Source organism: Teleopsis dalmanni, chromosome 2 (assembly GCF_002237135.1).
Source record: "Teleopsis dalmanni isolate 2A chromosome 2, ASM223713v2, whole genome shotgun sequence".
Taxonomy (NCBI): domain Eukaryota; kingdom Metazoa; phylum Arthropoda; class Insecta; order Diptera; family Diopsidae; genus Teleopsis; species Teleopsis dalmanni.
In genome coordinates, this window is record NC_051847.1 from 149,999,398 (window position 1) to 150,012,277 (window position 12,880).

The 12,880-nt window shown below is 30.6% G+C and overlaps 1 protein-coding gene across 1 annotated transcript; it reads right to left on the reverse strand.

Annotated features, from left to right (window-relative positions):
• Nucleotides 1-412: 412 nt before the first annotated feature.
• On the reverse strand, nt 413-7,903 carry LOC119678737. Its single transcript, XM_038090746.1, has 6 exons — nt 7,412-7,903; nt 3,707-3,939; nt 3,424-3,646; nt 3,209-3,347; nt 2,829-3,143; nt 413-1,841 (listed from the first exon to the last, which is right to left on the reverse strand). The coding sequence occupies exons 1-6, from the start codon at nt 7,800-7,802 to the stop codon at nt 572-574; spliced, it is 2,571 nt and encodes an 856-aa protein (XP_037946674.1). The 5' UTR covers nt 7,803-7,903; the 3' UTR covers nt 413-571.
• Between the last annotated feature and the right edge of the window lie 4,977 nt (nt 7,904-12,880).

The following is a 12,880-nucleotide window of genomic DNA, read 5'->3' on the forward strand; positions in this document are numbered from 1 at the left end:
GCCAGAAGCTTATATCACTATGTGATATTAAAAATTCCTTAATGACAGTTCTTTTGGTCTCCATTCAAAAGACAAAATGTTTTATGTTTGGTTAGGTTTGATTGAGTTGTTAATAAAAAAGATTTACTACGTTTATAGTCTTAGTGCATATCACTAAATAATCACAGAAAGCCAAAAATTAATAGCATAGTAAAATTAAAGGTAATTTTTGTTAACCAATTGTGCTTTTGGAAAGTAAGAGATTAATCTGTTAAAATATATTTGAATAATTATTTCACTAACTGAATACATTTCATTAAAAATTTAATTATAAACTACTTTAGTGGAAACATTCTATTAAATAAAAAGAAAATTCAAAATATATATATAAACTATAATGTTTTCATATGTGTGTTGATATGTGGAATAAAATCATAACTTAAATTTTTAACTAAAGTCAATAAAACTCCTAAGGAGTATTTTTTGTAAAAAATTGATATTCTTACGTGCAACTAATGCTTACTGATATGTCTTTAGATAATGTTTTCTTTAAATTAGATTTTGGTTTAACTCCAACTTCTAAAGACGCTAGCTATCTATTTTGACGCCAATTCGATGAGTTTGAATAGCGGCATAACACAACTTTTTTAAAAGCTTCCCGAAATACTTTATTGAATATCGTGTAAAAAATAGGATTCACCATAGAGCTAGCATAACCTAACCATGTTACGATATCGAATACCCAATGATCGATTTCATCTTCACATTTACCGCAAATGGTCGGCAACAAGTTGAGCACAAAGAACGGTGACCAGAGTATAACAAAAGTGAAAAAGACTACGCCTAGCACTTTTGTAGCTTTCTGCTCCAAACGTATAATACGACCATGACGCGACGAATTTCTAGATATAACGCTAGAGTTTCTTGAGTGGTGGGATTTTATAGTTTGGTTGCGTTGCAGTAGACATGGCGAGGAGTTCGGAGATTTAGATTTAGGTTTTAGACTACTGTTAGAGCTAATATCAAGCAAACTACCAATGTCTGTACTACTATGTGCAGTATTTTGGTAGTTCATGTTATTGTGACTGCGTAGCGTTGCTGACCGTCGTAATGGTGAGGCGGAACAAGATGTTGGCACCAGACTGCTTTTGTTTGGAGTAAGCAGTAGAGATGTACGTACACCACCAAAACTGGAACCACGTCGTCTACTGTGTCGCCCAGAATCCCATGTTACAACAGATGCTGTCTTAGAGATACTTAACTTGCGCTTATTTATACAAGGACTGCTGGGTGCTGCTAAAAGATTTGTGTCATTTCCCTGTACTGTTAGTGTATTGTCCAAGTGATAACCGGATGTTGTGGCAATGTGTGGATTGATATTATTACCTGTATCTAATACTTTTGGCCTATCTGCGCTTTCAGCAGAGTTTAATATTAAATTTATATCATTTGATGAAGTTGTAGTCTTGATTTTGAAGCTCGTTGAAATTATTCTTACTTCCGTGGGCTTGAGATGATTCTTAATAGGTTTGTTACCAAAATAAGGGCATGTACATACCAAGGGTAGTTGTAAATAGTCTTTGTTTTGATTATTAGGGTTGTTTTGCCCTACATGATATTTTTGTTTTGCTCCTTCTACTTCAGTATCCGAGTGACTAGTCTTTGCTGGAAATATGTCCAATTTTTCTTTTAATATTTCTGGATCGCCTTTTGAAAAGTATTTAATATTATTCGGCAAACTATTATATCGATTCCGTTGCTTTACAGGCGATTTATTTGGTGACTCCTTTAATTCAGTTCGTGTAGGTTCAGTAGATGCGCGACGTTTTTGTTTCTGAGATGAAAGAAAGAGCGACACGGATCTAGGAATAGAAAATATTTTATTAAAAACATATGTACTTAATTCTTATGCTTTGCAAATTATATATATAAACTAAGACAATATATATAAAAATCTATAACAAAAAATAATGAATAAAATGGAAAACAGTGAACCCATAGGATATAGTAAATTAAAATAACAAGGTTGACAGAAAAGTGAATATAATTCAAGAGCATAGGTAGTTACTATTTATATCCGAGATGGGGCAATTTGACTACGTCATGTGTTGTACAACTGTAGTGTGGGTATTAGTATTAGTAGATCAGCTTATTCCTTTCGACTCTACTAACTAAAGTTGGATCAGAATTATACTTGCAGTTCTAGGGAGTCATTATTCTTCTTGATAGGATAGACGTAAACCACTTAAGAACAAAACTTTTATGAAATAATATTCTTAAAATGAAACGGAAACAATGTATTAATCGGATGAAACTTGAAATGGTTCTGGTATCGTTATATTTGTGAAATTGATTGATATATTCAAGACTTACAGATATGGACCAACAAATACGATGGGGTGTACATACTGTCTTGTTTTATATTCTAACTTGATTGTAATCAAATGTGGACCAACAAATGCGATAGGGTGGACATACTGTATTATTATATATTCTAACTTGATAGTAAGCTGTATGTTATCAGAGGTTATTAGTTAAAGTCAATCTTTGACTCCAGTTTTCTTCAGGAATTGCTATTTAAGGGAGGGCTGAACTATGCGAATGCATATGTATCATATGTAAAACTAGTCTCTTAATAAAATCTAGTAGTTCTATTATTAATATTAAAGATCAGAATGCATAGCGATTTGAAAAGATCTCTTATGTATATGATAGAATTCATGTTTAGAAACACTGACTTTAAAAGAATTCATTATGAAATTTAACGCAAATTTTTTTTGTATAATTAAAAAATAGACACACTTAAAACCGTTCTATTTATAATAAAAAAATTGAAACATTTAATTTACCTTCTTCGAGTCTTTTCTTTTGTATTTTTCGGTTCGGTGACAGGATTAAGTTTTCTCTGATAAAATTGATGGGATCCAATAGCGCTTGAGTTTTGTTGTGATTGTGTATGATACATATGTTGCTGAGAAGATTGAAATGGCATATAGCGTTGCGAATTTCCGGAATACTGTTGATGTATAGATGTAGATAAATCGGATTTCGTAGGTGAACCAGTTGAAGATGAAGCCACTGATTCCAAACCTCTTGAAAATTTAAGCATTTCAGCGCCAAATTGCTGCAATGCAGTCATCGTTGAAGGTGTTGATTCAGGTATACTGTATTTATTTACAAAAAATTATTGTTTATATCATTTTAAATAAAACAGTATTAAAATAAATACCTAGAATCCGGTAACCACAACTCGTGATTGTCAAGTGTTGATAATTCTGTGTCGGTGGAATTTGCTGATAAAGCATGAGTTACCGATGAACTGGTATTATAACCAGATTTCAGTAAACGTCGCCAAGTGCATCGTCGTTCTATATTTAAATTAAGAACAATATATATATAAATTATTTTATATAATATTTTAACATATATAGCTGACATATATACCTAATGCTGGTGTTTGACCAAACCAACCGCTAGCCCAACCAGAAGCTGCTGCTTGATTATTTCCACCAAGATTTTGACGTTGTTGTGCCAATAGACGTACCGTCAGACAATACGTTAAAAGCATTACTCCCAGTGGTATATAAAAACATATTATTGAACCGACCAATTTGTAAACAGGGTCGGGTATTTGACATGTACCATTAACAAGCACTGAAGCATGATCCTGACAATAAGAAATTTATTTCCATAAAAAATTTATTCAGCTAAGATATTTTCATTCTACCTTAGAATACATCAAACTGAGCGGTAAACTCATCGCTATTGATAATAGCCATACAAACACAATTTTCAATGTTACACGACGACGTGTTTTATTTCGGCCAAATCTCATTGGATATCGCAAGGAAAGATAACGATCCACAGATATAGTGCACAAGTGCATGATGCTTGCGGTGCAAAATAATACATCCAAACAAATCCAAGTAAGGCAATGTTCAGATCCAAGTGGAAAATAGCCTAAAAATAATCAAAATTAAGGAAAATTTCTTTTAAGAAGAATATACTATAGAATAAAATGTACTATACTCTTATAATATATATTAACATTACATAATCCATATTTATATATAAGGATATGAAGATATAGGAAATGAAATATTGTATATGTAATACGTATAGTCTTATTTTTGATCATCTCTAACACACAGAAATACATAACACCTGAAAATTATAATTTAAAAAAAGACATCACTTTGCAAGAAACCCAATAAATCTACTCCGCGACATGTCCCATGTGAGTTTGTTTTGTGTCCTAATTTCAAATTATCACTTTATCAATTATTAATTTCCAGAAGTTAATAAAGTCAAGTGCTTACTCATTTTTAAGATTTTCAATCGGAACAAATTTCATACTTCCATGTCCTTAATATATTCTACGATTATAAAATGTTTTAATCTATAATAGGGTTTTCTCTCCCCATACCAATTTGCTTTTCCATTAATATTCTCATCTAAAATTTATTACCTTTAGACTTCTTGTGTTAAATTACGATAGCTAATTTAGAAAACCTGACTGAAAAGTGATTAATCTTTAACAGTTTTCGCTGGCTCAGTTGCTGTAAAAATGGGACACTGCTTCAAAAATTGCCATACCAACTCGATAGAGGTAACGGCTAATGTCGCATTTGTGAATCACAAAGAGAAAACAATCAGAGAGGGTCAGAATGGAAAAAATGTTGCTGAACTACTCTATTAGTGATTTGTCATTACCATTGGCTTACGTGCTTTCAACTTAACTTCTCTATTGTATCACAACTGGACTACTAGTTTTAAACTTCGTAAGCTATAAAATGGGCTGTCACGGGTATCTATCTTACTTATAAAACTGATAGAAAGAGAAAAAACAAAGTATCGGTTTAAATTTGGTCATGGTAACCAAGTCATGACCAAACGTAGCGCAAAATTGCCGTGACAAAATTGTCTATGTATAACAGGGCCCTTAGAAACGTATGTAAGTACTATTAAAAAATGTTTTGCTATTTTGAACTTTAACTTACGTACGAAGAGGGTTTGCATTTTTGATTGATTTGTATAAAGAAGTTTAAGTATTTTCCAATAATCAATAATTATTTATAAACTTTCATTTCAATATTACACGTATTTATAGAAATAATTGATGTCATTAACTTGGCTAGACCTAGGTATGTAAGTTTATATTTTTGAATTGATTATTTTTAGAAAATTCTATCAAAGATAAATTTAAGAAGCTAACAACAGATTTGGTTAAGTTATTATGTCTAAAAATGTAAGACCTTTTTTCAAAGTCATTATCAAGCCAGAAATGCATTTGCATTAAACGACGTTTCAATAATACTTAAAAAGCTTGTTGAGTTTATTGGACTGCATACGATTAAAACGAATTAAGTGGCGCAATGCTGTATATCATAAAGTTAGGGTCCCTTATGATACACTTAAGATAAGTTTGGAAGAATGATAAAAAAATAAATATGATTATATTCATATATATTGACATCATTTAATAATGATAATAGAAAAGTTAAATCGCTTAGTACTTCTATTATCCTCTTTTTCCACTGAAGCATCTTCCACTGAAGCAAGTAAAATTGCTTATTGCGGTATATATTAATAGATATAACGAAGCACGTATACTAAATTTCAAAGACAAATCGTATTAAGCTACGTCAATAATACCAGGAAAAAGTGAGTCTACTTGTGGCTTTGTTAAAACAATGGAAGAATTTTATGTGTGTATTAAACCCTTTTTTTAGCAAAAATACAATGTAAACGCAGCAATGATTTTTAAAGTCGAATTCAACTTTTCGTTGTTTAAACGTGGCTTTATAGATACTGATTTTGAAAACATTATAAAAAACTGTAACTATATAATGCAGGATATATTTGACGTTTTAGAGATATTTTTCTCACCTCACATTTTAAAGACATTTTCAGAATGGAATGTAAACCCTGTACGACCAGTAGTTTTGACAGCAGGTAACGTCATATTCAAAATGGGTGCTATAATTTGGTAATAATGAATCGAAAAAACAATAATGTATTGAGGTTGATGAGCGCTGTTTGAAGCTATTTTTTAATAATAGATGGTATTCCTTGCGTCAAAATTTAATAATAAAATGAAAAGGATAGTCAGCAGAGTCAGTGAGGATGCCGATGAAATTAATCTAAAGTGATCATAAACACAAATTGCGTCCATTGAATTTATAGCTCTTGCTTTTAGGATGCGCACAGCACTTTTAATACGACTATTTACCTTTACAAAAAAAAATGTACCTTTACAAAAAAAAAAAATTATGAAAAGAGAATACAAAACACTAAAAAACGATTCCATGTAGTATGAAAGGAAGCGTTTTGCTAATACAATGCACCATGACAGGAGTTATTTGTTATAATAGCCATTATGCATGAGTTATACTTTATTTCTAGCAACTACTACTTGATCTAAAAAATATGCTCTAAAAAAAGAGATTGTACTCTACTTAAGTAAGCTTTGGAACTAAAGGTGATCCTTTTTAAATAAATGCACAAAAGTATCAGAAAAGAATGGGAAACATTCTATTAAAATAATTTTTTAATAGATACAAGGGTCACTATTTATATTTTAAGCCTTAGTAACACTGACTGCTGTCCGGTGTCATCTGACGATTCCACACACACACATACGAAAGTTTGATATTATTAAACGTAACCTACCTTATACCATGTTTTCGAGGTGCCTGAAGAAGATTGGAAAAAATGCTTTGAGAAATGGTTCGAATGCATTGAAAAGTATATAAAAGAAAATACTTCAAGTGACCCTCATATTCTAGGAATGTACTGAGTAATCCTTTTACTAAAGAAATAATTATTTTTAATATGTTGATGAATCCTAGGGTAATGACTTAGCAGTGAATCCCTAAAATTGTTGCGTAGATTAATCGATATATTTAAAAGTATTATGACCATGAATTTGATTTTTAACTGACTTGTACTTTTTTACATTTGCATATACAAATATGCCTTTACGCTGTACTCATTAGGACATTGAAGTACTTAATTTGTTTGTCAGGGTTAAGTGCATTGCCAATGGGTGTAAACCAACGAGCCATTATTGCTTTATAGACGGAAATGCATGAATATTTCACATAAAACAGTTTCATTAAGCAAAGAGGAGGGTTTCGGGCTGATTTGCACGTTTGAAATAATAACGCATATTAAAGAGCGCACTTGGGATTAAGTAAATTAATATAACAGAAATTTCAAATCAAAAGAAACAGCACTTAATAAATATAATTTAATTTCTAATCTATTTATTTGATATTGTCCAAGAGAATAGTACATTTTTACATAAATAATGCTTTCAAGTTCTCATATATATTGATCTTAATTGGCAAAATAATTGATAAAATGTTATATAGTAACAAAATATGTATATATATGGTATATGCATTAAATTAATTAAATTGCTACTCACCTTTGACTAATGTTAATATACCCAAAGGCATTACTAATATCGCTACCATTAGATCGGTTATTGCCAGTGACATTAAAAAATAGTTGGTTACATTTTGTAAACGTCGCTCCCAGGCTATGGCTAAACAAACAAGTATATTTCCAGCGGCGGTACCGAACACCAAAACCAAAGCGAGTAATGCCCAATAATTGTTTATATTCGTTTCAACTTCAGTTTGTGGCGGTATAGCTATAAGCACATAATTTGTATGTGTAGAGTCATTACGTATGGTGTTATTGTCAAGAGTTTTTTGGTTCCAGTCTGTTAAATCACTCCAGTCATCCGTTATACTCTCAAAACTTGAACTCCAAATTTCTGTGTCATTGAAATTGTCATATGCCACATTGTCCATGTTACTCGCAGATGTGGCAATGTTCTTAAGGTACGAACTCAAAGAAATTTTGTAGAATTTGTTTCATTTTTTTAAGTAAATTGACTTATACGGATGGAAAGACATTAATTTATTTATTTGTTTTTATTTTTTAAATAATTATGCACACTTCAATTCCATTGCGGATATTATTCGCACTTATTGCAGCAGAAGTGTTCACAGCGGAAATAATTTTCCACTCAAAATCTTAAGAATAATTCACTCGCAATCATTTATATTCAATTTCGCCTACAAAATCCTGTGGAATATGAATTTCCCTTTGACCTTATAAACATTTTTATAGATATTTAAATTTATTTTACCATTCGTAATTCTGGATTATATTTTCAATTAATTTCAATTGTTTGTTCTTTGTAATCTGAAATGAAGTTTAAAAGGAATATTTAATTATTTTAATTCAGTTTATTAATATAATGCATTTATATTTTCAAAATAAATAAAGAAAATAAATTTATTATTCTATTATTTATGTATATTATTATTGGTTTTTTATTTTATATAGTAATTTTCTATATAAATGTCGTCGACGCTACAAGGTTTATATACAAAATACTATATAAGAGAACAATCTCATAAATAACAATAATTACTCTGATTAAAAATTGCTGAATTATTGTACAAATATTAATTATTGAAATAATAGAAGAGTTTTTTAAAAAACAAAGGCTTTTCAAGACTTTTAGATAAGAATTTTTAATAACCTAATTGGGTTGATAAAAATTGTAAATACTTGACAAAATATTAATTAAATATATCAACAGTGAAAAAAACAAAAGAAAATTACATTTAATGTGGTCATATTTATCTATATAAGATTCAATATATAATCTCAAAAAGTCCATTGATAACTGAATGGCAACGAATTCAATATCAAAGACAAAACAAGTGCGAATCTAAGCTCCGGTTAGTGTCACTTAAAAAAAAGTGACAAAAAACTTGGAACTTAAATATTGTGCAGCCTTAGTTACTTGTGGATAAACACAATTCGTCATTACTTCTACTTCGACAGGCACGAATACTAAGCCTGGCACTTGCAGTCCAAACAAATTATATACGGATTATAAACTAATTATAAAATTCAAATATTTTTTAAAACCAGCGTTGTAACTAAAACTTACCAGCGTTAACTAAAATTTTTGTTGTTGTTTTTTATTTCTATTTGAACCTTACTAACTTTTAAAAAACTTCTTTTTGTCATAAGAAGCTGCACTTTCGACAGAAAAAATTAACATCAAAAGTATGAATCTTGTTTGGCCAGCAATCGACAAAAAGCTTAGTAAAGCCGTAGAATTGAACTGTCTGAGGAGAGTTTTAAATTTTATAATATTTTAAACTACTGATGGCTCATTGTGTGCAGAGTGTAAGGACCTAGTTCATATAAGAAGTACTTAATACATATGTCGGGTCATATATATACATACATATATAAACAGAAATAATTTACGTGTTCTGTGGTTATTAAAGTTTTGCTGTGTCTCTTGTGTCTTGTCAATGAACCACTAGTAGATTTAGATTGTATACATAATTTAATAAAGTAAATGGTATATATTTCGTATGAGTTACTATAATCACAAGTATTCGGTTCACTATTTATTGTAAGTATAACATATTATATAATATGTTACATAAATATAAATTTATGTATTGACCAGTTTTTATTATTATTTGTTTGTTTTTTAATTAGGATTAAATATAATTTTAAATGTTGAGAAAATCAACTAATTTTCTATTTTTGTATATAACATGGTCTTAAATTCTGTTAGTTCCAGCTGCCTGTAAGCCACCCTCTGACCTTTTGGTTCCTAGCTATCCTTAGCTATTAAATATCTGTATTAACTACAGATCAATTGATGATTGGTCATTTAATTTAAACACAATTTTTAAAACTTAAATATTTTTATGATTTTAAGGAGTGCTGAGGGCTTTTCTTCAGATATAGTGCCATTAGCATTTTTGAAAAATATTTTTAAACTAGTCCTTGGTGCGATAAGTGCACAGATGCTTTATTTATTATTTATTATTAAAATATAATAGTAATAGTAAGTTTTGTGGGTATTTTATTAGTTAACACACAAAGAGAGAGAGAGACGGAGAGAGAGAGTGAGAGAGAGAGAGAGAGAGAGAGAGAGAGAGAGAGGGGGGGGGGATCCATAATTAATAAACTTTTCATTCAGTTGATGTACTCTACAAAATTGAATTTATTTTTGTAACCCGTATGGAGCTTAGCTGTGTGCAAATGATTGAAAACGGTATCGTTAACAATCTTTAGTATATTATTGATGGCCTGTCGATATTTTTGACTTTTTTCCATAGTTTCTAATCATCTTCTTCGGCAGACTAAAGCGAAAAAATTTAGAACGAAGAACTTAACCTTCAGTAAATAAGTAAAGTCATACTTCTTTTAAATATTGATCATTAAAAACCTTCTTCACAGTTCCAGTACGGCCAACTAAAATAAAGAATATTCAGAACGAAAAACTTATTCTTGTAATCAGCTTTATGCAAATAGTTTGAAATCATACTGTAGGCAATCTATATATATCTGTCTTTTCGAACTTTTTCCACAGTTTCTGTCTTTTTCGTTTATCGACTGACTAAAGTGAGAAGTCAGTCGATTAAAGACTGATTCCGGTGATAGACTGACTAAAGTGAGAAGATTGCCGAAATAAAAACGTGTGTTTGTAAACTTGTATTACTGCAAATGGTTCAAAACAATGATGCGAATAATTTTCAGTATATAATTGAATGCATACTTCATTCAAATATCGATATCTTTGAACCTTCCCCACAGTTCCCACTCGTTTTTTCTTGTTGGGTTGACTAAAGTGAAAAAGTTACTGGAGGAAATCTGTTTTTTTTTAACCAACTTAACACAACTTAAGTCTTATTTTACTCAAATATCGTTTGTTTTTGAACGTTTTTTATGGCTTTCTACTGTTTTTCTTTGATCTACCGACTAAAGTGAAGAAGATGCAGAAGAAGGTTCCTTAAAGAGCACGATAGAAAATATTATCTTATTGCGATGCAATTTTCGGAAATTTCTTTTTTGATAAATTATCTTTACCGTAAACAGCATAAATCTTTTCGAATGCCACATTGCTTCTTTTAGAATATAAACACGAGATGCCAATCTCAATAAAATTCTCAAAAATAATCGATTAATCTAGATTATGAAACTAAAAACTAAACTAAAAACTTAAAATGAGAAGGAAACTGGTAAATTCAAGTAACCATATTAAAGTTATTGTATTTTAAAATAAAAGGAACAGAAAAAAATTTCCCATACTTTTTGCTCAACCCAATAATTTTACAACAAGCAACCATACACCGATGATTACAAATCATACTTCATAAATTATGATATTGAAGTAACACAGCCCAAAGTGTTTTTACGAGGGTGATACTCATGCTCTTTATTGAAATTTACTATAATCAGAGTTTGGAACAAGTGTACATCATATCTGTTAACATACTATCCAATATAGAAATATACGTATATTTATCATAAATTTTATAGCTATCGTGTTATTAAGTCGTAACGAATTTACGTCAAAATTATTGCTCCCTACCTCCATCTCCATCTCCATCCCTATCTCTGCCTCCATCTACGCTTTAACTTTCACTATCTGCTTGATATCTGCTATCTTTTTCACCACAATTTGTGAACCACTTATAACACTTAAAGCGAGCGGAAAGCACCTGTTTTGTAGAAATTACAACTTCGGTAACAAATCAATTAATCTCGAAATTTATTCTTTCAATAATTTATTGCATGTCAATTGCTACCGTAAACGCACTTTATTAACTTTTTTACGATTTAATGATACTGTTGGGATTAATATGACTAATGACTTTTGGGATATGACGAACTTCATGCGAATTTCGTATTGCTAATGACAAATAGGCAGCATTGTGGCAGGCATTGTGGCAGATACTCGTATTGAAAAGGACCTTTACATGTCACGTCGCAGCACTTTCATTCAAAACATATATACATGCGTCCTCATATGCGATATACAATATGCGATATGCGTCCTCATATACACGTGTATATGAAATGAATTTATACGTGTGGGATATTTATATTATTTGGTGCTTAGAATAGTGAAATAAATTTTATTAAGGGTGTTATTTTACAGCTTGTATACAAATATTTATAAAGCAGTTAAATGTGAGTGAATACAAATAAATGTATTGTACATGAATCACTGTCCGCATTTAGAGATTGCTCCATGAATTCGTTAGGTTCGCACGCACATAGTCACTCACTTCTCAGACTGAATAAATTTAAAGATAACACTTAAATTTTATATAAAAAATGACACAACATTAAGGAACAAACTCACTCATTCATTCATAAATTAAGCTGGTTAACATTTGGGTGTTACCGAAATATTAAGTTGAATTATTTTCAGGTACTTGTCGTAATGCCACTTTGAAGTTTCGTGCGGTGTCATATTTTATATAAAAAATGTTGTCTCCCAAAAACACAACACTACACAACACAACCTAACACAACAGAAAAAAACATGCGATTATTGCGCTGGTTTGGTGTTGTGTTCGAACTGAGTTCCCCGGAAAATGAGCTTAACTTGATAACACTTCAGTGCAATAATGTGATATGAATTCCTGCGTGGGATAACTTGTCCAAAGTACACCAGTCAAATCAATTGATTATGCGGAAAATTTTATTAAAGCTTTGCGAAAAAAAAAATTTCAATATTTTTTATTTCAGTAAATATTCTTCAGTTTAGTAACTAGGAAAGTTGTTAAAGTTATTTATAAAAATATTTTCTTTAGCACAAGTCTGTGTGGTTACATGGAGCCTAGCAGAAATTAGTCATATTGACGCCTACTCGTAGAAAGTAGGCAACTGTTAGAGAGCAGTTCACAAGAAAACTGCTACGAGTAAGCCGGCAAAGCGTGTCGTCCTTAATCTTAAATGGAACAAAATGAAAAAGTATATAAAACCACAGATTTTAATCACATTTTTTGCAGAAGGAGAACACTTTGATGAAAGATTTCTAACATTTTTCTGA

Coding starts and splice junctions, on each gene's coding strand:
- LOC119678737 (XM_038090746.1), bottom strand. CDS start 7,802: ATGGACAATGTGGCATATGACAATTTCAATGACACAGAAATTTGGAGT. Junction 3,940..7,411: donor TATATTAACATTAGTCAAAG/GTGAGTAGCAAT, acceptor GATTATTTTTAG/GCTATTTTCCACTTGGATCT. Junction 3,348..3,423: donor TGGTCAAACACCAGCATTAG/GTATATATGTCA, acceptor ATTTAAATATAG/AACGACGATGCACTTGGCGA.